Source organism: Lichenostomus cassidix, chromosome 2 (assembly GCF_008360975.1).
Source record: "Lichenostomus cassidix isolate B80296 chromosome 2, HeHo_3.0, whole genome shotgun sequence".
NCBI lineage: Eukaryota > Metazoa > Chordata > Aves > Passeriformes > Meliphagidae > Lichenostomus > Lichenostomus cassidix.
Genome location: NC_139482.1, coordinates 9,625,275 through 9,649,017, shown reverse-complemented (window position 1 = coordinate 9,649,017; position 23,743 = coordinate 9,625,275). Strand labels below are relative to the sequence as shown.

At 39.0% G+C, this 23,743-nt stretch overlaps 1 protein-coding gene across 6 annotated transcripts in view; it reads right to left on the bottom strand.

Annotated features, from left to right (window-relative positions):
• Positions 1 to 23,743, bottom strand: part of ZMYND11 (zinc finger MYND-type containing 11) — a 104,979-nt gene that overhangs the window by 15,377 nt on the left and 65,859 nt on the right. For 4 of the 6 annotated variants that reach the window (XM_085050298.1, XM_085050297.1, XM_085050300.1 and 1 more), the window contains 5 exons: positions 14,436 to 14,480; positions 11,573 to 11,734; positions 2,614 to 2,691; positions 2,126 to 2,218; positions 562 to 649 (listed from right to left, as the gene is read on the bottom strand). In XM_085050298.1, coding sequence (XP_084906424.1) covers positions 562 to 649; positions 2,126 to 2,218; positions 2,614 to 2,691; positions 11,573 to 11,734; positions 14,436 to 14,480 — 466 coding nt within the window. The remainder of the gene's footprint in view (positions 1 to 561; positions 650 to 2,125; positions 2,219 to 2,613; positions 2,692 to 11,572; positions 11,735 to 14,435; positions 14,481 to 23,743) is intronic. The other 2 variants (XM_085050301.1, XM_085050302.1) reach the window with 2 other exon arrangements.

The following is a 23,743-nucleotide window of genomic DNA, read 5'->3' as shown; positions in this document are numbered from 1 at the left end:
CTCTGGAAAACAGGACCTAGCTACAGCTTCTGGATAGTAGTGGTGTTTTTTGACTTCCAATCAGTCACTCATTACCTTCCCAGTGCCTGCAGCTTCTCTGGTGGCTGTACCTTCACACTGCAGCAGCAGCACACTTGTGGTGTGGATGTAGCTACATTTGCTGTCACAATATGGCCGATATTGACCAAAAGTAAAATAAATCTGTGTCTATAGTACATGTTTCTGCTGACACAGCATATCAGAGAACAGATTCTACCCTAGAACAACATATGTATATCAGCAAAAATCTGCAGTAGGGACTGACTTAGGCTGCAGAAGAAACAGAATGGCAAAGGTGTAAATTCCCACTAAGAGGTTTAGCCAGGGAGGATGAAAATAGTTCTGTAGCAGGTGGGCCAGAAAAAAAACCTAAAAAGCACTTATGCAGCTTGATTTTTAAGGGCTTTCAAATGGCCACATTCACACTTAAGACTATCGAATACCAAGTTCAATCCTGAACTTGTAAGTTTCCTACATATACAGACAAATCAAACAAAGCAGGCAGTAAATGTAGTATTTTACCTCCATAGAAAATCACTGTGTTGTGTAGAAGCAGTTGAGCATCTGCTTTGAACTCCTCGTAACTCCTGTACTTTCCTTCATTTACTTTCTACACAAAAGAAAACACAAGACTGTGAAAAAACTCTTAAAAGTGCTGTACCTGTTTTATGCAGAGGAGCTTTCACAGAAATCTGCATTATGCAACACAGAGCAGACACTGCCTTTCCTGCATACAAAAGAATACTTACAACTCTTTGACATGGTTTGTTAGTACCTGAGCACTGGCTGTGCTTTATGCAATGTTTCCTTTATGCAATGCCCAGAGGTAAAATAGATTCTTTAATATCTGACCAAGTTTAAAAGAGATTTTCCTGGTTGCAACAAGGTGGATGTGGAGTAGCTTCAGCATAAGGTGTGGCTCAGAACATTTGTTAAAACGGAAACATTTTCCCTGAGGTGAACATTTTGTACATTAAAATACTGACTAGCTTCAAATCAATGTTGACTGCCTTTAAACTTCCAGGATCTTCAGTTGATGGTCAGTCTTTTCTGATGAAAGCTGGTTGTCCCAGTCTTCCAGACTCATCACAAATGCCTACATGGAGCCATGCAATTAATTTTCCTAGTATGGCCTTTTGTTCGATAAGGAATGCAGCATTTTCAGTTGTGCTCTCTCAAGAACATCTATGACAATTCCAATCATCAAACAAAACAACATCAGCTCGTAGGATGCTATCAAGGCCAAAACTCCTTCTATGGAAGCAGGAGAAGTTGACAGAGTGAAAGGAAGGCCTGACCTATTTTCAGGCTCAACCAGTGTTGCCTGTACTTCTAGACAGGCAGTAGTGCTGGTCTCCAGAACTGTCAGTGAAGCTATTGTTTATTCATGCATTTTAATAATAAAACAAAGGCTCTTCACATCTGTGGTTGTAAAGGGCAAGATATACCACAGCACTGCATAGCAATCCAATTGCAGGAATGAGTAAAGATGAATATGTTGTTCATTATGGTCATGTGCCGTTGATTTATATGAGTCATGATCAGACTTTTGGTTTAGAAAAAAGGGACAACATATTAATTAGTACTTTATTTTTAGAACAGTTAATGCAAAACAGATGTGTTGGGTGAGTCTGGTTTTTCATGATCTACAAAATGTTTAGTTCTTTATGAATCATTTGGATGTTTATAAAGCTGACACCTACACAAGGGCATAATGACTGAAATCAGAATATGGTCAAAAACATTGGGCCAGAGATGCAAACATAGGCACTTGAGTCTACATTCATTGATTTAGTTAAATGGTACTTTCTCCAAAGATTTTAGCTACCTGCAGCTCCTACTAAAGCCTTAGTACAGCAGGAATTGAGGACATTGTGTGTCTGAAAACTAGGCACCACTCCAAATGTTTTTACTCAATTACCTATTTATGAAGAAAAGTTTGAAGTGTTAAGCTTCCATATCCAATTCTGGATACAATACTGAAATACTGATCATAAAGAGAATTAAACAGGATTAGGAATTTTTAGTCCTTCACTGTTAAAAGACACCAAAAGCAGTGTGGAAGTTAGAAAGCAAGTCACTCTACCTCCTGTATAGTAGGAACATCAACTGCTGAGTGCACCAGCCTTCGATACATTGGGTGTTTGTTGTCCTTCCCTTTCTTGTTTAGATCTATAGCCTGAAAGGACCATGAGAAGTGGTTGTTACTGCATTCAGAATCTGCTTAAAACACATAAAAGATGACCAGAAAATGCAATAGTTTGGAATATTTCAGGTGGGGACTACACAAGGCCAAACTGGGGATCCACAATCCGTGAGATTATGTGTGTATCAAACCTGAAAAATGTCCATGTCAGAGGAGCCCCAGGACTGTGGCATACCCTGCTCCCATCAGGGTGATGCTGATCCAAGCCACGGGGCCTGATCAGTGTGTGTGCAAACACACACAGTGCTTATGACAGGAGAAATTAAAACCCTCTTGTAGCCCTCCTCCCTGCACAGTCACACCTGAGCAACCATAATGATCCTCCACAGTGCAGCACAACACTGAATAAACCTCCCTGCCTCACTCACCCGCTCCTTCATACGAGACACTATGAATCGCAGGTATGTGCTCATCTCTTGTTTACTCGTGTTTTTCTTCTTGATACTCTGCCAAAGAAAAACAGGATCATATTATTATTTTAAACCTGACTTCAAACTCCATCCAATAAACATTTTCTCTGTGTTAACACTTAATTTGAAACTTTGAATCACATAAAACACTATTTCTTAGGGGAAATCTTTTCTGGGAAATTAGTAACACTAGCACGCCACAACAACTATATATGTTGCTTTGAATTATGTCTGGGCTGAGAACTTTGGCTACAGAAGAATTACAAGTTTTATTTCCACTTGTATCCATAATAGTTTGTCAAAACCTCTCATAAAAAATATCGAATTAGAATAAAGGAATGAAGAAAGGCATTTTAGGGAGCAGTTTAAAATTTATTTAATGGTCTTTTTATTAGCAAGGCATTAATAATTTTAGTAAAATAAGAAATAATTTTTAAAAAATATCCTGTACCATCTACAAATTATGTGCTTACAAAGCAAAATGACACCATCTGGGAGGAAGTCAAATTGGCTCTAGCCAGTAGAAACTCACAGCACTTTTTACTGCTCAAGAAACATAGCAGTTTGGGATTTTTGTGGTTCTTCCCTAACAAAATTTAATCCAGATTCTGGAACACAGATCACCATCTTTTAGCAGTTCAGGATCCCAAGTATTTCCCTCTCAACTTAGACTAGTACAGAGACTTATCCCTACCCTCTAAAGCCCATCCAGGCTAGTGGGAAGCCCTGCATACAGAAAATGTGCTGCTAGAGAAGGTGGCTCTCTGCAAATGCCTAATGTGCTCTTACAAAGCAGCCTTTCCAATTCCAGCTCACAGCAGCTGTGCACAGCTCTGCATGGCCTTACAACAGCTGGCTGGGAAGTGCTACCTCCTCCCTGCTTTTACCTGCAGCAGCTCTCCAAAACAAAGGCACAGTGAAACACCACTATGGGTTCCAGGTCTAGTATCCTCAAGTGTTTCTAGCTGCTCACATCTCTTGCATGGTGGTTATACCTCCTCACACCTCCTTGTCCACTCACTGCCAAGCTGAGTTTTCCCCTTCTCCTGCCTCATTTCACCACCTGTGTGTAAACTGTGTGGACCAAACTGGCTTGGTTACACCTGCATCCCCAAAATATGATGGACTTCAGCAAGATCCACATAATTGTGCAGATGATAATTGCTTAGCAAACACAAGAAAATATGTATCCATGTTCTAATAGGTAAATAAAAGAGGTATGAGGCTTAAAAATTATCAGTCACTAGAAGTGTGCTATTTTTCACTGATTTATTTATATATGACTCTGGACATAGAGAGGGAGCACACAGATTGAGTACAGAGCAACTGCTTTTACAAATTTACTTGGCAAGAGTAAAAATTACATATTAGTGCAAAAAAAGCTGATAGGATTTGATTGTGCCTGCCCTGTTTATATTCCTCCTGCAAGACACTGAGGACACTGAAAACCACAGGCTGTCTCCCTGTGCTACAGCAAACTTGAAACCCATACATCTGAGGATTGTACTTACTACCTCTTTCTTAAAAGAAAACTGTACACAGCACTACCTGCAAAGCTGCTCATTTGATTGCTTAACAGCAATTAGAATCATTACAAACTGTGCTGAAATACCAGTTCAGTCACGAACCTACTTTGATACTGCACTCTGCATAAAAACACTATAGCTTTATGCTGACTGGGAAAAACTCTCTGCTGTGGAAAGGGCCAGCCTCAGGTATTTCTAATACCTACAGCTCCTTTAAGCATTATTTTAAAAATATTAATGGTTGCCTGACCTTCCTTCCAAACTCTGGACTGAGAGAGAATTTTATCCTGCACTATATATCTGAATCACCTTCTGTATATTCATGTTTCACTCTGACTGCCATGAGAACGTGCATTCTGCTGGAATTCAAATCACCTATTCAGCTTCTCATAAACCAACATTGCTACTGCAAATGAAAACCCAAATGTGCATTAAATTATGTGCATTATGAAACGCTGCTGTCATTTTGTCATTTCAAGCACTGGAGTGCTGTATGCTTGCTAATGACACAGCATTTTAAAAGACTGAAACTTATAAGGACACAATAAAACTCACAGGCATTGACTAGGCCTGTACCTCTTTTTCTGACATGGCTCTGAATTTATCATCCTTTGAAAGTATTTCAGAATTCATGTGAACCATTTTTCATGCCCTGCTGGGCAAGAGAGTTTGAAAGAGACTGTTGAGATAGATGGTTTACAGTCTTATCCTTCAGATCATAAGAAAAGATAGATAGCTGGCATTGTATAGTTATTGATGCCAGCAATTAATATCATCTTAAGCACCAATGAAAGTGATATAATTAACTTGCCAATTCTGACAAACTTTAATTTTTCCACTTTTCCTTCAATTCCCTACACTGATTTATTTTAAGAAAAACTTGATCTCCATGTTCCTCTACTAAATTTTGAAAGGTGATAAATTTAGGGAATTGGATCCTGTGAGCCAGCAAAATGTCTTTTTATGGCAAGGCTGCTTACCCTTTGTAGAAAGCAAGTTACATTTCAACCACTTCATTCACTTCTCAACAATAACTAGACATTTAGGAGGTAGCATTCACACATTCTTTGGATATTATAATGGAAATTGTGTAATTTTTTAATAAAAAACCCTTCTTTGTATTTTGAAGACTTGTAGTGTTCTCAGAAAAGTCAACCTAGAGCCACTTAAAGCAAGAAAATAGATAGTACTAGATGGGGAGTATGATTTGCATAAAATCTATTCATACTGCTCTGACACAAGATAAGATACCCACTTTCTGGTCTCTCTCTAGGCAGAGTGATATAGAAGCAAATATAAATTAAAATTAGGTCTTCTAATTTTATACTTTCAGGAAACAAAAACAATGATAGTGGCAAGATCCACTATCATTTCCCTGTCAGTTCTACTAAGATACCCCACTGCAAACCTTCTTCAAATTCAAGTTTCTTTCAAGGACACTGCTGAGATTCAATCCAACCCCCAAAATATCAGGATCCTTATACTTGTAGATAGCCCATTTGTGGGATAAATTATCTTAATATAGGATTGTACTAGTTCTGGCTGGGATGAAGGTAATTGTCTTCACAGCAGCTCACAGGGAGTTGTGGTTTGGATTTGTGACCAAAACAGCGTTGATAACACATGGATGTTTTAGCTCTTGCTGAACAGTGTTTGCACGGTGTAAAGGCCTTGGCAGTTTGTCACTCTGCCCCCACAGTGAATAGATTGGGGAGAACACAAGAGGTTGGCAGAAGATATAAAAAGGCAGAAAACATGAATGAACCAAAGAAATATCCCATGCCGTATAGTGTCAAGCTCAGCGACAGAAAGGCAGAAGAGGGCCTGGGGGGAATTTAGCCATCCTTAGCCCAGGAACTGTCTGGAGGGTGGGAAGTGATTGCCTTTGCACCACTTTTGTTTTGTTTTCTTTCTCACTCTCTCCGGTGAGAGTTGAGGGGACATGAGAGAGCAGCCGTGTGGTGCTTAGCTGCCTGCTGGAGTTAACCTGCAGCATGGACAACTCCTAAGTCACATCATTGCTTTAGAGAAATCTGCAAACCTTCTGCTCTGAATCAAGGTAAACTGAAAGGCTAGGTCAGGCCTAGTGTTTACACAGGGGATGTAGGAGTGAAGTAATAACCTTCACTATAGCAATCCTCATGCAGAAGATTAATGAGATCTGGCAGGTGAAAGGCCAAGGCTGCAGCCTAACTCTTTTCTTGTGGGTGCAGGAAATACCTCATATTTGCCTTATTCTCTGCAGCACATCTGTTTCTTAGAAGCAGGTACCTGAAGGTTACATTGCTCTTTATATTCCATATTCCAGATTAATTATACTGCATAGCTGTTAAAGAGGGTAGCAATATATTGCACCATGCAGGTGTGACTTTTTTAACAATTCTGACATGCTTATAGTGCAGGAATTCACTGCAAGGCTTTACAAACCACATGAGGCTAGAGCAGCCAGGGGCACTTCCAAGAAACACTCCATCCTGCAGTAGCACCAGGGATGATGGAAGTGACAAACCTCAGCACTCTGAGTTAGCACAGAGCTCTCACCTCCCAGGGTGGCAGTGGCCACTATGCTGCAGTTGTTGCAATCTTTCATTTGAAGACAAAAAAATAGAATTCTAAGAAATGCAAGGTGTCAGTGCCAGCATTCTGTCTAGCTGTAAGCATTTAAATTACATTTGCTCTGTAAAAAGGTTTCCATTTCCCTATAATCTCCCATTAATGAATATTTTCCCCTTCCTTTTTCACCTGTCCTGTGTATACACAGATGAGAGAGCTGCATTTCAGTTCAGTGATGGATTATGAGAAGGCTGCTCAATGACAGATACATGTTTCTAAGGCATCAATTGCGTCTTCAGAAGCAATTCAGGTTTTCTGGGGTCTGTTTGCAGAGGGGAGCTATGAGTGTGAGTCTAACATACACTCACCACTGCTCTTCAGAAACTTCTTGCTTTACACACTGGCCCTTGGACTTTTTTAAGGACTTAAATTGCCAGAGGAATTTGGTGCTACATATGGAAAGCTTTACTGCTCTGCTGCCCTCTCAAACTTCCAACCCTCAGGTCCTCAGGTTTCCTGTGCCATTAGGAAAGGTATGCAGGCACATGGAATTGGTCTCAGAGCAATCAATGCCCTGTGTGCCCTAAGTATCACACAGAAAATCTTCTGGATGAGCAAGATTGACTTGCCTTGTTCAAGATCAGAAGCAGTAAAACTAGACTTTTCAAAGCATCAGGTGCTTTTGGAAATGTTACAGCTGAATCCACAAATTGATTTCTACTTGTATGGTGCATTAAGCACTTTCTGAATATGAAGCATCATATGAATTAAATATGCTTTTATGGGCACAAAGAAGGTGTCAGGAGGCTCTAAGAGAGTTTTCCCAGTTTACTCACTGCTGTGGACAAATTCCTCTCTACTTTATTCAGTATGTCCTGCGCAGCACCCAGTTCTTTCAGCTCCCTGATTTACTCCAGGGTGCACAGGAGGGACCTGCTGGGGATGAACACCTCCTCAGGTTGGGCTCTGTGCACTGAACCATGTGCTGCTAAAACTGGTCCTACACTGGGACTTCCCTTTTCCCATCAATCCACAACTACTATTTGTGTGATCACACCAAATCCTGCTTCGAGAATATGTTTCCCCATACAAATCTCTAACCAACTCCTACCATAGCACTATGAAGTGAGGCAATAAAGCCATATTCTTTCCTCCTTCCTTGTATTTTGCATTAACCACCTTGACTGACAGCTAGTACCTAACCCCCCCGACCTAAGCACTTGAGTAACTTCACTTAAGTAACCTCCATCTTTCTGTGCTTCTAACTTTCTACTGCTTGTCATTCTCACTTGTCAAATTTTGTCTGAAGTTGATTGTGAACTGCATAATGGCTTATTTTTATGTACTCTACGAGATGCTCAGTGCAGTACCAGAACTCAGAAACAGCCTATTTATAGAATACTTATCAGCACAGTATTTAATATCTTAAGCTCTACAGATTACTTTAGTCTCCTATCTATAACCCCCAGGAGTATTGAAACACCCACTATGATAGGTAAATTGGCTATAAGTCCTTGCAAAGAACATGCATGGAAGACCAAGCTCGGATCACATGATGGTAAAAAAATGTAGGAGTCAAATGAAACCACATGAATAATTCTTTCCTTCTGTTTAATGAATCAAAATCCATTTCTCTGTGACAAATGATGTATCAAAATGCTTAATTTTGCCTTCTTATAATTTTTTTAATATTTGGATTTTTACACAAGAAATAATAATAGACTGTTACACCAACTTGTAATCAATATTCTCCTATTCATAATTTTGTATACATCTATTCCCCCCCCAAAAAAGTTAGTATTTTGTTGGTATTTTCTGTAGTCTAATGCACTAAATTAACACTGTAGAAAATTAATTCCCTCCTTTTATATACTTGAAAAGCAGCAATAAATGCACAAATCTCCTACATCCTTCAAGGACTGAGTTGACTAACCCTGTCTTGAATGGACTGTTCCAGTAGTGAAAAATGTAATCTCTAAGCTCATTCAATATTAAGTTTTTCTCTTGTGACCTGTCTACCAGGAATTTTGCTGATAAAGCCAATTTATTTCACTTAAGACAATGATTAGTCAACAGTCAGGGAAAAATTTCAATGAGTGCAATGTGGTTTGAATTGAACTTTGTTTGACTTCTGACTCCTGCTGAGAGTTCTATAGGGTACAAAAATATTCAGAGTGGTACCATCAAGTTAAAAAAAGAAATAAATGAGGAACTGGATATTGTTGTTTATGGATGCAGTGGAGAAAAACCACAAGCAGGCAGAGTTTCAGAACAAGGTTTGAAAGGGACTGTTATAAACTATATGGGAGGAATTTTTTTTTTTTTTTAATGAACAAATCCTTAGAAATGGCCTTTATAAAATATTTCTGAGTAGTCAAGTGTGCTGATAAAGCTGTGCAGGTTGATCAAACTAATACAACCAGAAATTGTGAAATGAGAAATCCAAAGGCTTGCTGACCTTGGCAGCATTACAGCAGCAATCTTTACATAAGAATGAAGTGTTCTTAGATTATTCCTCCCAATATATTATGTTTTAAACATACTTTTACTTCACTTTTGTAAAGAGCTTTGAAATCTCCAAGTGAAAAGTGCTATGTCCAGTTATGAGAATTAAATATGAAAATATATGTATCTCTTTGTCCCAGCTATCACTTTCCTTGAAGGTACATATTTACTGCTGATAATGCAACGTAAATCCCCCATTGCCCTTATGCAAGATGGTTAAGCTCTGTTACGCCCTCTGGACATCAGCCAGGGCTCTCTTCACATTATTAGTTTTTTGAATATAGGCCACTTTCTTGCTTTTAAGAATGAAATTAGAGCAGTCATTTCCTAGGAGGGTGGGGAGAAAGTAGCAGAATACTGAAGGATGAATACTGACACAAGGATGCTGACTCCCACACTTACAGGGACTGTGCAAGCCTCCTTAGTCCAAGTTTGCAGAACTGGGGCTTGAAGGGATTTGAATTAACTGTAAGAAAAATAGGAGCTGCTGGCACAGGGGGAGAAAGGATGCCATGGCATTCACAAATGCAATATTCACAAAAATAGGTTGATCATCACCTGAGGCACTAAGCAAGCCAAAGGCCTCTGGGGCAGGAAGTATTTAAGAGCCCCCAGAACCTCTTCTTAGTATTTGTATAACAAAAAAAGGAACCAATATGCAGAGAGATAGGCAGAGAGCCCATGGCTCAAGTTTCACAGGATTTTTTTTTTTTTAAGGTAAACATTTATTTAATATCATTGCCATAAAGGACTTCAAGGCTTCAGGATGAAAGTCAAACTGTTCTCAAAGCTGACGTATTGGTGCATATTTCAAGCAATGATTCAGCATTTCCATCCTGGCAACATCAATGTTACAAGAGAGATGTTATAAAACCACCTCATATACAAGGTGGCACAAACCATCTACATTCTCTGCTCTCACCAGGTGTCATCTAAAATTACTGGCAAACTAGAGGGGAGGCTGGATCCAGTTTATCTAATTTTAACTATTTATAGGAATTATCAATAATTATGATAAGACCCAAAAATGATTAAAGAGATTTATTTAAAAATCTGAAAGCAATTCATCTATATATGATCATACTTTGTTTTTAATAAAGGGAATACTGAGTTGCTAAATTAAATGCTAGCAATTCAATATGGAGAGATACAGCACAGACCTTTATTCTTAACTGTTTTTTCCCCACCCCTACTTCTTCTTCATTTCTTTCAACTTCTTGAGACAGGCTTGACTTTCTTAGTATTTCCCTAAACCCTGACAGCTCCCAGTCTGGGGCAACAGGTTTTTTAAAACTCATTCTAAGGTAACAGCAGTCAAAAAGTGTTGTTTTGAAACAAAACAATCCATGTGTTTTCAACAACTGCTTCTCCATCCCACAAAGTGCCCTGAAACCTTACATTCCTTGCAGCACAGATCATCTTAAGGTCAGTCTGCTGCTCCACAGCTAGATCTAGGCTTTTAGAAAAGGAATTGCCTCTCCGTCCAGCAATCCTAGGCAGAGTGGAACTGGTAGTTTTATGCCTTTCTGTAGCAACAATTTTACCTTAAACATTCATATGCATTATTCCTTCCACAGGAAGGGAGCCTAGCTCTGTAGGAAGCCTAGTGAAATGCTCCATTGGGGGAGGTGACACAGAGATGACAACACCAAGAGGTATTTGGTTGATTCAAGGTACCAGTTAAGCACCATCCTGACTAGAATGTTTAGTCTTCTAATGACATGTAGACAACATACCTGCCCGTTCTTGGAAAATATATAAACACTAATTTTTGTTGTCTCCCTACCATACTCATAAGAATAGCATTTTAAAAGAAAAAGCAACTTAGATATGGATGCTGTGAGTGAAATCCAGATTACCCTTTTTGCACCAATAGAATCCACATCAGTAAATGAGAAGCAGGATTTCACTCTGTAAATTTGATACTGCCTTCATCAGTAACAATTGTGGCTTTATAATGTAAAATATCATTCCAATAAAATATTCAGAATGCAAGTCATCAAAATACAAAAAAAAATGACGTTAAGTAAAACCAGTAGCATCTTATACAGCAAATTTTTTACTCATGTACAACGTTCTCAATCTTCACTGCACTCAGTGCATACACTCTGGCACAGGGTACAGTGCAAGTAAAACTTGCAGGAGTCTTCAAAAATGGCCATCTGCTACATGCACCACATTTTGGTACCTCTGCATAGATGCTCTAAGTATGTACCATCATTTCAATATTCAGTTCTTTCCCATTAACCTGGCCAGACCATCTGGACACCTTAATGAATCTATTAATGAATATCAATCCTCTAATCAGCACATGAAATCTCATAGGTACTCACCCTGCAAACTGGGCACTGCCAGTGACTACTGCTGTCTCTAAGCCTGAACTCATCAGACAAACACTTGGAATGATACACACGAAAACACAGGTCACATATCAACACCTCTCCAGGCAAATGGCATTCAAAACAATACCAGTCATGATTTTCTGTTTCCCAGTCCTACAAAAAATACAAAATATTTTGGTATGACATTCTGTCAAAATCTGCAGGAACTAAGAACAAAATTGATATATCTTGAAATCCAGCAGCAATTAGACATTATTAACATTTTAAGAAGTGTATAATGTTTAAAAAACAGGGGAAAACCTACGTGCTTAAAGATCTTCGTCAATTTAATACACACTAACTCCAATAGAATATGAATGCCAAGTTTTAGTTTTTTCAAGTATCTGATTAGTTACAATTTCAAATGTGAGCTCTGTCCACAATGAAAAGTGGGTTTGTTTTCTACCTTCGTGTAAGCATTTGTTGACCTCTCTGTATTAGACTCCAAACAAAAGTTTGTGCACCTCAACAGACCATACCTATTTTCTTGGACTTTTTCCCTTAGTCTGATTGTTACAGTATATTTTCAACTGTAATTTTCTGAAGGGCGGTCCCTTCCAGTCCTTACTCTCTTAAAACTGACAACTCTTCAGCATCAAAGTGTTGAGTTACGAGAAATAAATGAAATCATGAAGCAATTACTGCAAGAAATCTTTCTGCTAAGCAATCCCAATGCAATTCAAAAAACATAAAATGTTTGACTTGCCATGCTCAATAGCACTGGGCTCATTCCTGAAACGTTCTACAGAAGACAAAGGATATGGTTCTGCTGATGCACAGATGTCTTTAATATACTCTTCCTTGAAAATTCACCCCCAACGGCCAAATTCTGACCTTTGAAACATGTGCACAAGCTTTGCTGAAATAAATGAGAGCAGTATGCATATAATTCGGAGGCAGAATTTTGCTCTAGGAATCTGTAGTTCTAAAACCAAGCAGAATTGCCAGTGGCCACTGTTAAATGTTTATGTTTGTTATCTGAAATGTCTCACTTTTCTCTACACTTAGAAGACAAAATAGCTGTCATATCTCAGATAAAACTCCCAATGCCTTTTCATGTCAAATGTCACTTTTCAATGGGTTCAGATCTCTGAAAAAAATTACCCCTATTCTTCAATAAATTATCTTGGTAAAAATCTGATCAAGCTATTTTTAATGTCATGTTGTAAAGGTGGAGTTAGCAATTCCCTCTGACTGCCAGAATTGGCATTTGTCTGATTTTCATTATTCTGTGCCTGGGAACTACAGTCAAGTCCTGGTGTGAAAGGTCTCCTCCAGAGGAGCAGCGTAAGAAGTGCCACACACAAGTGGCACTTCCAGTCCCTTGTGCTGAAGAGCAGCCATGTAGGGTACATAATTCCCCTGACCAGAGCCCCCTGAACACAAGAGATTGTGGGACACCTTCAACCCAGACTGCCTGAACTAAAGTTTGTGTACCGTGAATGTTGGATTGCAGGGGCAGCAAGTTTAGAGTGGGGGAAGAAACCACCCTAAGAAACCTTAACCAGGGATTTTTGAACTCAGAACTTTGCCCTCCTTTGTTCTGCAGTTTAACAGTGTAACTTGACCTTTTATCATTTCTCTTCAATTCATTTTATTGGCAAATTCTGTATATCTGAAAATGGCACAACACCACCAAATTTGGCTATAAAGAACAGATTCTTGTTTCACCAAATCTTTCCCCTTCCAAAGTCCAGTGGCTGTGTGCTTTGGGAGCACTTTCTTTAGAATATTTTGGAAACAACTAAAGATACTGCATTGTTGGTGTACTTGATTTGCCTGCAGACAGAGAAAAATCAGGATAAAGTAATTCTTTGTATTTATTTTATATTAATTTTATGTATGAAGTGAAAAAAAATCAGGTGGCAGTAAAGGGCCAATTAAGAGAAAAAAAGAATCAGTTTTGGTTGAAGACACATTTAGATAAAAATTAAACTGAGAAGACCCCAAGAGGTCCTGCAGTGTCACCACAGGATCAGGATTCCAGGATTCTTAATTTTTATTTTGTTAGGTATTCTTATCTCCCAGATATTCCATTGTTAAGAAATATGCTGGCAAAGAGATGTGGAATTTCATAAACATACGGAAATATATTTGCTGGCAAGAAAAATCATACACTCAAGCCAGAAACCGTGACGTTAAATAAAACACCAGAAGAAGCTTCCTTCAGTATTCACACTGTAGGGCTTTGAAAACATCATTTTTTCTAAATACAAGGGTTTTCACTGAAAAAAGTTTTAGTTTAATGCAGTATATTTAGTGCATAAGTATACATAAAACATTTATTTGTGCAATATATTTGAAAGGCTAATAGAAACCAATAAAACAAGGTCCATAACCCTTGTGCACAACTGCCCTATTGACTTCAATAGCGAGGTCAGAGGCATTAATTTTCCTCCAACAGCAATGAACTGTTGGTGATCGCTCCTCTCGGTTTACCTAAGTGCGAACGGGAGGGGAACGCTCTCCCAGCGTTTTTTAATTTCATTTTATTTTCATGCAGGAAATCGGATTAGTTTAACTGCGCCGAGATCGGGGTCGGGCAGGTCAGCGCGCTCCGGCAGCTGCAGTTCCCGCGGGCGCCGCCAGGTGTCGCCGGGCGCTGGCGGAGCGGTGCCCAAGGGGACAGCGCCCGGAGCTGCGACAGGAGCGGGCAGCGCAGCCGCCGGACACGGGGTGACCACTGCACTGGGACCGGGAGGGACATGGATGATGGTGGTGGCTAAGAGAGTCAACTAAGCTAGCCTAATGGAAGACAGAAACGTAATAGAAAATATGACAGAATTCAAAACCACATAGTGCAAAAATTGTTCACCTTGTTTTTTGCTGCTGTCTGGGAAAAAGGCTGCATACCGTAGGCCTTTCAAAATAAAAACAAAACAAACTTTGTATCTATACTGTAAGCCATCTGGTTATCAGGATATACACAAGGCTAGAAAGAATTCATGCACAGTGACCAGGAAATCAATCTGTTAGTTCTAACTTCTGCTTGCAAACATTTCCTCCTGCATTCCTGCAATGCTACCTAACACTTTCACCACATTTCACTTCTTTAAAACATCCCATGTACTTATATGATTAAAAGAACCCAACACCCATCATTCTTATCCATATACACACCCACCATCAGGCCAATTTAAAAATCGTCAAGAATATTAATGATTGTTAATTAATGCACTCTCTTTGATACATAAACCTTCTCTGGGCATCTGAAAAAGATCCTTCTAACATAATTTACTGCATAGGGAGTGGCCCCACCAAAATCAGAGCAACACCTTTGCTGCAGAGTATCAAAGGTTAGGCTATCATTTTCCCAATACAACTCACAGTCCTTATTTGTGTGTCAAAGGTGACCCATTTTCCCAGGGCCATGCAGGCTGAAGGAAGGATCTCTGCCACAGGACTCAGTTTCCTGCCCAGGGAAGGCCTCCTGGGTCACTGCGCTGGCAGCCAGGGGAATCCTCTGCCGCCTGCCCGAGTTCAGCAGCACCAGAGACTGCCCACGGCCCCAGACAGGGAGAGGGCTTGGCAGCAGAGCTGAGTAGCTCAGATCCAACAGGAGGCCTTCCCCCTTCGTTCTGCCCAGCTGCCCGCTGTATTTGTAGATCTATGCATCAGCAGGGCAGCAAATGCGTTTGAGGGACTGTGTGTGATAGCCAAAGAGCTGTGCTCTGTTAAGCAGAGAGGGATCTTGCAATCATATGGGTCACATGTGGTCACTTGTTCTTTATATTCAAATCTGTCAAACATTATATCATAAAGGTCACTTTGCACTGACATAAATAGCTGAGATTTTCTCAGGAACGTGAGTGAAGCACTGCAACGATTTCAAAAATACATCTTAATTTATGACAGGCACGTAAGCTTACTTTTCTTTGTCATTTGTCTTAAGTAGGTTGTCTTATAGCAAATACATACATTTATTCTGGAAGTACAGAAAAAATAACATGGGACAGAAAATGTCAGGCTATCCAGAACATTTGACAATTTAAATACAGATAAACCCAACAGAAAGGAATGAATCATCATGTCGTAGCCTTTACTGTAAAATAAAATACATAGTTGTTGTCAAGGGAAGAATAATTTTAGTGCACAAAGAAAATGTCCATTATAATGCAAATGTACATGGAAAAGAAATGCTTACTCATTAGTAATGGAGATTTACTTAGCTGTAATTGAAATAGGGAATCTGTATGTTGGAGAATGTGACATCCTGCTGTACAATTAGCATACCATTAAGTAGGAGATGTGAAGCACATACTGACAGTAAAATTAACAATAACTTAGAGGTCACAATTGTAACTATTAGGTCACTTCCATACCACAGCAAGCCCGTAATTATTGTAAAAAAAAAGATATTAAAACAAGTAATAAATTTTCATTTTCATATAAATTATATGTAGGCATAGCACATGAAAACAGTATAACCTCCTTTCTTAGACTTTGTCTAAAAGGACCACTTTGCCTTTTTATAATGCACATTCCATTAACATAGCTCATTTCTTACCTGGTAATCTGTTTTCTCCAAGTCCCTTAATGGTAGCCCAGATACTCGGTATTAAGTCACTCTACTATCAGGTGGAGAGAGGAAAAGGGAGGGGGAAAAAAGCAAAACTCTATTCATGAAACTCCCCTTTTTGGGGATTTGCTGGTTTCACACAGTTGAACTAGATTTCCCAAATAATCCAAATTATGGATATCCTTTGGACCCAACCAGTAAGCTAAAATAAAAAAGGGGTCACATAGATGGGAAAAACAGTTATAAGTCAGTTACCTCTTTGGTGCAATTGTGTTTATTTGCGAATAATATACATACAGTTCTGTTGTCCTAAATTCAGTGTGATGCAAATGAAGGAAATAATTTCCCATGGAGTTCATGATTCCCAGCATTTCCTGTGTGGCACTTGTCCCATAGCACTCCTTGCACTTCTTTTTTCCCCCAGATGTTCTGTTTTAAGTGCTTCTCCAGAGTTTCTTTTATGTGTGTGTGCTGCTGGGGTGTTCCTTTCTCTCTCCCCTACACTCATGCACACACAACTCCTTCCAGATCACTGGATTTTCATTCAGACCCACCTGTGCACAAACTCATTGTCAGCCCTGCACGGTGTCTTTGCTGTAACAGTCCCTAGAGCTGCAGCTCCAGTGGGTAAGAAACTCAGAGCAGTTTTTCACTAGTCTAAAGGATGAGTATTAGCAAATACACAGTAGATTTCACCCACTGTGTATAGTAACACTTTTGGTCTATCACAGTGGTGGAATCTAGAATGGCAAAGAGGTCCATGCCAGCAGAAAAATGTCATTTACAAAATAGAAATTATTTTAAAATAGTAGTAATTGCATGCTACATTTATTTAAAGACATTTTCAAATCACCAGCCCAAAACTTTAGTGTAATCTTTCCATGACTATTTCATAACCCTTTAAAGAATGCCAATAAACAAGTTCCTACCATTTCTCAGATTGCCATTTCTTTAACATGTAATGAGATAGGCCATGCCCAATTTAAAGATATAATTTCTGAAGCAAATGTTCTGGATTCCTATATTTTAGGATTTGGGAACAGCCATAAGGAATACTTCTGTCTCTTCTCACCTCTATCAGCTTAAACATCAGAGTTCTTTACATTTTCCCCTCTTCAAGTAACAGAAAAGCTTTTAAAATCTTGGGTTCTGATGCTAAGGTTTCTGTGCTGGCCTTAAGTAACTCTTTATCTTTAGTAACTCTGGAACCCAAAAAAGTTGACTACCAGTCCATATTAAGTAGAAAGATACACTGAAACAAATACCTCTCACAGGAATGATGCTTTTTTTTTTTTTACATATTTGATTTTGCTTAGGTTTTGCAATATGCATCCATCATCATCTGCCGTTGGGAAGTAATTCCTGTCTTCTCTACCTAATCTTTCATATTTCAAACTTTCTGTTGTAAATTAAAAGGCTTTATTATAATGAAAAGTGGTGGTACTGCATTCTAGCATGCATATACCTACCATTTCATTACTCTTCTCTGGTATCTGGGTCCTCTCCTTAAGAGGACTCAGAATATGCTGCAGGAACCTATGCCCCCACTTGCATTAAACAAAGCAGCATCTATTTCTGTCTAAACACATTTTCCACTCTTAATAAATCAGTTCCTTTCTGTCTTTTTCAGGCAGCATCTGCTCCATCAAAGCTTTCTCAATTAGACATGAGCTTTACTAAAGGTAATTGCTAAAACCTTGCAGTACATTTTGCACTCTATATGACTCATGGTGGGGGTGCACTACCTGTGAGACTTCTGTCCTCCAGCACAAAACCTGAATAAATGCTTCTTACTTGCACATTTGCTGCAAATAGGTACTGTCCACTTCATTTGTCTGTTTTGTGCTTCTCTCCAGGTGTAAATATCAGAACCCATGCCCCACACAAAAGGCAGCCTGAAACAGGCTCGGACAGGAGCAGTTGTCAACAGCCCTTACGAGCTGTGGAAATGCTAAACCAGCATTTAGCTCATCTCTGAAATGCCTCCCTTTGCCCATCTATCCACCACTTCTGCAATTCTGTTCAACTTCCAAGGAATTGCTCTGTAGTTCAGAGGAGTTTTACAAAGTGTGGCTGATTATCTGTAGAGCTGCACGGATTGGAGCCTTACTCCTTTTTATTCCTCAGAGAGTGCATGTGGTACGTGCACAGTGGCCTCTCTTTTGAACAGGCTGTATCTCGTTGGGTACAGTAGCCACTAGGAACTCTCCAGCTTATCAGGAGCCTCTGGCAGATGTTCTGGTTTCCACTCAGACACCAGCATGCACTGAGCACTACCTGGGTCGAACAAACATAATGTGTCATGGGACACCATTCCCAGTATTTTTCAAGCGCAGTGGGGACACTGTGTATGTTTTTCAGCAGAGCCCTTAGCCTGCTGTGAGGGCAGTCATCCTGCTGCCCTTTGGGTCAGCCTTCTCTTCATGCCACATCCCTGGCTCCATCTATTCCTTAGCAAGCATGAATCCTCCTGAAAACTTGCTTTCAGTAGCCTACTGAATCTGCTTTTATCTTTTCATCAGAACAATGATGAAAAGGTTAGGCTTCAAACTGAGGAAGGTGTGATTAATTCCTTGATGGCTCAGAGGACTTACTCCATCTTTGCAGCAGGTAAATGGTGAGTTAGCTGTGTAATAAAGTATTTCTTTTCATCATTGCTGTAAAGGATCCATATTTGATCAGGACGATTGCTTTCCAATGATAAAAGTTTCTTAGATCATCACATGTTTTACATTTAATGCTAGAGCAATGCTTCAGGGTAAATTCAGTATCAAAATAAGCTTATTTTCTCCCCTGCAGTTTTCCCATATCCATGTGTTTACTAGATATATTTCTTCCTGTTTTGCATCTATGTTTTTCCTATTGCTTTTGTTCATCAAAAGTGCTCAGCAAATAAACAAGCATCCATCTCTCTTTCAAAGCCAAAAAGACTTCAGCAGCTAGAATCCCTTTGTGAAAATTGTTTCACTTTATTTTCTCCTTCTTTTTCTAGAAAACTACCACAGCAGGTAGCTACAATGTGTGCTTTTACCGACAGGATAATCTATCCATTCAGATCAGTTGCCTTTATAGATTCTTTCCTTCGTTGACCTGGGCTTTATCTTAAAAATGGATTTCCATAAACTGACTCTGTAGGACACTTTGTATGTATTCATTATTCATATTTTATCACAAAGAAATCCAAAGTAATTATGAATTCATATGTCCTCACAACTACTGAGCTATTTTATTTCAAGTACATTTATTTATTTATTTATTTGTTTGTTTGTTAATTATGGCCCAGGTTTTTAGCATCTCAGCAATTAATTGGAATTTCTTGGTTTACATGATTTTTAAATTCTCTTGTTTTAAAAACCCTTTCTATTCTAAATGAACCAACACAAAACCATCAGTCAGAGGAGAGACCAAAATCTCCTTCTTCATTGTGCATATTAAACACAGATGTATTTATAAGCTTGTAACAATCCATTTCCATTTTCTTCACTGATAACTGCTTCCTCTTCTGATGCACTGGTGCAGGAAGACTCAGGTTCTGCAGAGAATTCCACATCCTCTCAGAACACTTTTGGCTTTCTTTCACTGAATTTAATCTGCAAACCTAAGTTTGTCTAATTAATTTATTGCCAGTTGGTCTTAGAAGTCTTCAGTTTCTGGCAGAAACCACCCAAGTCTTCTCTGGATTCCTGCCAAGACAGGTAGGTTTTTATTCTCCTTCCTATCTTGTAGCCACATTCTGGACAATTCGGGGTGATAGGCCCCAAAGTATAGAGCCAGTCTGTAGCTTCCAGTGCTAAAGAAGTGAGTTTTTTTTCAAGAAGTGTAGTAGCATGTCAGCTGCCAAACTGACTGCTTAAACCCCTGTCACACTTATCTGCTCAGCCTATGAGCTGTGCTCCTGAAGTAATGAATAAATCTCAATTTCTCTCCCAAGAAGATCATGTTTGGGAAGCAGCAGTGTACATTATTTGAGGTGAGACAATACAAGTATTCTCCTCCAGGATATTAGAAATAGAAAATAATTTCAAGTGAAAATGTTTTTTTCTTTCTTCACGTTCCAAGCAAGTTCAAGGTTAATGGAAACTTTCAGCTTATCTCCTCAGAAACTGGATTCACTCTGCTATTAATGTCACAATTTTTGACTTAGGTTGAGCCAAGAGGAGGTTTGTAGGCTATTTTCATTAGGGAGATAAATCAGTGATGGAGTGAAGTATTTATTAGGTGAAATGCCTTTTATTTCCACATTATAGTTTTGTTCCCCTAGCAAGAAGGTGAATCCAGACGAAAAATAAACCATCTCTTTGCTTGTAGTTCCAAGCCTCCTTTCAAAAACTGTGCACAAAAGTGGTCTTCCTCCCTTTTCTTATTTAAAATATGTTTACATTGCTTCTCTGGTCTTATTTTGTAGCGTTTGTTTAGGTTGATGTTTCAGCACACACAGAAACATTTTATCTGAACCAACAGCAAAATCTCCTACACAGTTTCCTTAAATCTCTTGTCCATGTGTCCTGTGCTGTAGGTGTGGCTGGTATTGTTTCAGCTGTCAGTGACAGAAAGGCAGGAGGATTGTATTTATTGTGAATGAAGCATGAATATTAATGAGCCCATCAGCTTCAATGAAGTTTCATTCAGTGACCAGCATGACATAATAATAAAAGATGCAAATCAGTTGCCAGAGATACAGAGCATTTTGAACCCACAACATTAATAAAAACAACACTACTAGGTCAGGGTGGGCACAAAAGAGGTGGGAAAAAAACAAGATGCATATTTTCAGAACAAACTCAAGATAAACTGATCTATGTCATTATTCTATTAGCATAATTTAAGTCCCATATAGAACCTTTGCAGAGACTAGTTTGACTAGTTTACTTCAAACCCATAGGTAAATTCTCATCCTTCAAAACACCCTTTCAATCAGAAAAGAACATTCTGTGAAATCTGTGAACAACGTTATCAGTATCTCAACTCCAGAACTGCGAGTGAGAGCCTCAAAGAAGAATACAGCATTACATCAACTGAATTTTTAAAAGTCAAGTTGGCAAAGCTGAGGGAGTCAAGCGAAGATGCTGACAAGGTTGTTTTACCAGTTTAAAAGAAGCAGCATCACTCTGCAGTCAGATGGAGTCTACTAGTGTCACCTTCAGTAATGTGGAGATCCTGCAAACAGTGTGAACTGCCTTTCCAGAGAACAAAAAATCAGGATGAGCAGAGGAGAGGAAAGAAATACTCCTGAACAGACGGGAAGAGAAAAAGAAGATTGGAAAAGGAATGCAGAGAATTGCTCACTATTCTTAACCCATCTAGAGGCAGGAAGGACCACGGGAATGGATCTGAGGCCATTCTCATGAGCTGTATGTTCACAGCCTGAATGCAAAGACAGAAAAGGGTATTGGCTTTAATGCAGAAAGAATTTCTCATCCATGAGAATTCAGAATTCTAATTTGCTTTTCTAGGGCAAAATAGTTTATGCTTTGATTTGATGATTTGAAAATATTTGTTTTTCTGAATTTTCACAAATCCACTAGTTTTTGGTTCATTAATAAGCAGAAGCACAACTTCAGTTTGGGATAATAATTTGCAAGAAAAATCATTGCATTTAGCACATTGATTTTGATTTCATGGCAGTCTTTTGGAAAATTAAGCACTGAATTATGAAACATTAAAGGACTGAAAGACAGACAGAAAAGAAAGATTCCAAAAGTTTCAGAAGCTCATCTTCCTTGAGTGTTCTTGTGTGACCAGGCTGTTATGTGGCCTGACCTCAAAGCCTCCTCACACTCTCCCTGGGGTGTGGAATAAGGGATGGGAGCTAGCTGGAACTTTTTCTCTCATGGAACCAATCATTAACTCTTTGCATCAGTGAATCACCAACTGTAAAGAACACTGGTACTTTCACAATAATTAGCAATCTATCTGGAATAGTCCAGCCTGGAAAAGTCTCAATTTGTTCAATATGTGAAAAATATTAACTAATATGGCTTGGGCTGTGTTTGGCTTTGGATCAGTGAATTCACACAGGACTTCAGATTAAAGGCAATACGGATGGATAAGGCAAATGGAGAATTTTTTTAAGCACTGAGGGAGATTTTTCTTCATTTGGTGTGACATGTTCTTCCTCTTTGTGCTCCCCAGTTGTAAGAGCTTTCATGATGAAGGCACTGGCTGTCACTATTGCTGTTTCATATTATCCTTCTGCTCCTAACTGAAATGAATGGGATGCACATTAAAACCATTCCTCAGCCTAGTTATTTAGAAGCCCCTAGCCTGCTAGCAGGAACTGGTAGCTATTCAGGCTGGCTTTGGACTGAGGTTTGGTTTTGTCTGCTGGTTTGTTGTTTGGGGTTTTTTTTTATTATTTAAAATGCATTTTATGTACAGAAAAGATTTAATTACTCACAGTGACAATTCTTAAGCGTTTTACAATTATCTTTATATTTATGGAGAGTCAAGATGGCATAGCCAGTTCAAAAACAGCTTCTGGCTACCAATACTGACCTAGCATGGAAAAATCAATACAATTACAAAAGCAATTAAGCATGGCAAGCAAGGAACCAAGCCTTTGCTCCATCTAAAGTAATTTAGGTTAACACAAACATAACAGCCAAAAATACTCCTTTCTCATAGACTGATCCTAGTAAAACTGAACCTGCAACACATCAAGTCACAATAATAACTGGGGTGTGTGCCTAGGGTCACTTGGGTTAACAAAACCACCTTCAAGACTCACAGTGCTGACAGTGGGTTACAACAAATGTTAAAATGATGGGAATATAGACAGAGGGAAAAGATGGATTATTCAGGCAGCCTTGTGACTTGAAAGTATCTGGGGTCACTTTGACCAAGCACCAGTACTTTCTCAATAAAAAATACCAGAAAGAACCCAGTAATGAATTAGCACATTAAGAATACATGTGTGTGTTGGGAAAAAGCACATTCTATTTTTAATGTTTTCTGAAAACAGGAAAAAGCAAGGAGACTTCCCCTCCAAACAGTAAGGTCTCCACTAAGCTAATACATCTTTAGAGGGAAGAATTGGAAAGGCAATAATTTAGATACAGAGAGGACCAAATGCCCAAGAAAATGACTGTAACTGACCACCAAAGTCAGACTTAACTAGCCAGAAGAACTGCTAGCTCTTTCTATAAGCAATCAATTTAATGATCAGAAAACAGAACTCTGTAAAAAAAATCATTTCTTGAAAATATAATCACCTTGTATGCATTTTTCAGTGAAGAGATAGTTCACAGTGCCTTAACTAAGTGTGAAGCCTCACTCTTCACATCTCATTAGAGAATTTGGCCACTATGAACCATCTTTAAACCACAGAGGTGCTGTGGGATATGTTGCAATCAGCTGCAAACAATGAACCTGTGTTATGAACACATCTCCATTTTAGAAGAGCACAATATTGTTTGGCTTTATGAACACAGGAAAATTGAAATTATACATTCATAAAGCCTCTCTCTGGGTCAGAGCAGTTTTATGACTTTAATCATGAGGAGAAGAATTAGCACATTAAATGCTCAAAATAGCTCAGTGCACACAGTCTGTAGAAAAACATAGATGAGTAAGACAAACCAAGTCTAAAAACTGTATCTAACTCC